Source organism: Colobus angolensis, unplaced genomic scaffold (assembly GCF_000951035.1).
Source record: "Colobus angolensis palliatus isolate OR3802 unplaced genomic scaffold, Cang.pa_1.0 Scaffold779, whole genome shotgun sequence".
Taxonomy (NCBI): Eukaryota; Metazoa; Chordata; class Mammalia; order Primates; family Cercopithecidae; genus Colobus; species Colobus angolensis.
This window is the reverse complement of record NW_012121587.1, coordinates 52,125-53,878: the sequence shown is the minus strand read 5'-3', so window position 1 is coordinate 53,878 and position 1,754 is coordinate 52,125. Positions and strand designations below refer to the sequence as shown.

At 40.9% G+C, this 1,754-nt stretch overlaps 1 protein-coding gene across 1 annotated transcript in view; it reads left to right on the top strand.

The window, feature by feature from the left end:
- LOC105502155 (nucleolar protein 8-like) overlaps positions 1-1,754 on the top strand; it is a 20,896-nt gene that overhangs the window by 4,569 nt on the left and 14,573 nt on the right. Inside the window, 2 exon segments of the mRNA XM_011928527.1 lie at positions 1,017-1,130; positions 1,601-1,723. Of these exon segments, the coding sequence (XP_011783917.1) occupies positions 1,017-1,130; positions 1,601-1,723 (237 nt within the window).

The window sequence follows — 1,754 nt, the reverse complement described above, 5'->3', positions numbered from 1 at the left end:
GCTCAAGCAATCAGCCTGCCTTGGCCTTCCAAAGTGCTGGGATATCAGGTGTCAACCACAGTACCTGGCCTATTGCTCCCCTATGTGTACTCAACGTTTAACTCCCACTTATAAGTGAGAACATGCAGTATTTGGTTTTCTGTTCCTGTCTTAATTTGTTTAGGATAATAAACTCCAGCACCATCAATGTGGCTGCAAGGGACACGATTGCATTCTTCTTTTATGACTTCATAATATTCCGTGGGGCCTGTGTACCACATTTTCTTTATCCAGTCCACCATTGATGGGCATCTAGGTTGATTCCGTGTCTTTGCTGAATAGTACTCCAATAGTACTCCAATAAATATGAATAGTACTCCAGTGAATATGAATAGTACTCCAATAAACATATGTGTACATGTGTCTTTATGGTAGAACGATTTATATTCCTTTGGGCAAATATTCACTAATGGGGTTGCTAGGTCAAATCATAGTTTTAAGTTCTTTGAGAAATCGCCAAACTGCTTTCCACTGTGGGTGAATGAATTCACATTCCCACCAGCAGTATATAAGTATTCCCCTTTCTCTGCAACCTTGCCAGCATCTGTTACATTTTGACTTTTTAGTAATAGCCATTCTGACTGGTGTGAGATGGTATCTCATTGTGGTTTTGATTTGCATTCCTCTAATGATCAGTGATGTTGAGCATTTTTTTTGTATGCTTGTTGGCCGTATATGTCTTTTGAGAAGTGTCTGCTGTGTCCTTTGCCCATTTTTTTTACTAGGGTTGTTTGTTTTTTGCTTATTGATTTGTTTAAGTTCCTTATAGATTCTGGAACTTTGTCAGATGCATAGTTTGCAAATATTTTCTCCCATTCTGTACGTTGTCTGTTTACTTTGTTGATAGTTTCTTTTGCTGTGCAGAAACCTTTAGCTTAATTCGATCCCACTTGTCAATTTTGGATTTTGCTGCAATTGCTTTTGGAGTCTTCGTCATAAATCTTTTTAAGATGCAATGCTTTTGATGGCCTCCCTAGGATGGTCATCCAGAGGATAAGCCAACACACATCATCTTCGGTTCTGACAGTGAATGTGAAACAGAGGAGACATCGACTCAGGAGCAGAGCCATCCAGGAGAGGAAAGGGTAAAAGTAAGTAGTTCAGGATGTCCCTGTGGACATTCATCTACTTCTGCAGATCCACATCACAAACAACTGCCAATCTCAACATGAAACCCTCCTGAGAGCCCCAGTGAGACCCAGGGCTTGCCAGGTCACCACACATTGAGACTGCAGGGGTTTTGGAGATTTTTATATATGAACCTGTATTCTCCACAGCATCTGCAGCATGACATCAGTATTACTGAAACGCTACAGAAACTGTTCTTGCATGTAATAACTACCTCCCCAAATCCAGGCTTCACTGGGGAGTCTCTGGATTAGTGATCCCAGAGGCCAGTTAGATTTCACTGAGTCAGGAATTTCCATGTGACCCGCCATTTACTCATTCCTGGTAGATGAGTCTGGGTTATTGGCTTTCAATGTGAGGGAGAAGATTACCTTATGAAGGAAATGCTACTTGTTTGCCTCTGCTATTAATAAACGTTTGTGTTTCTTCACAGGAGTCTATGGGTAAAACATCTGGGAAGCTGTTTGATAGCAGTGATGATGAGGAATCTGATTCTGAAGATGACAGTAATAGGTTCAAAATTAAACCTCAGTTTGAGGGCAGAGCGGGACAGAAGGTTAGTGAAGACTGAAAATAATTAAACTTGC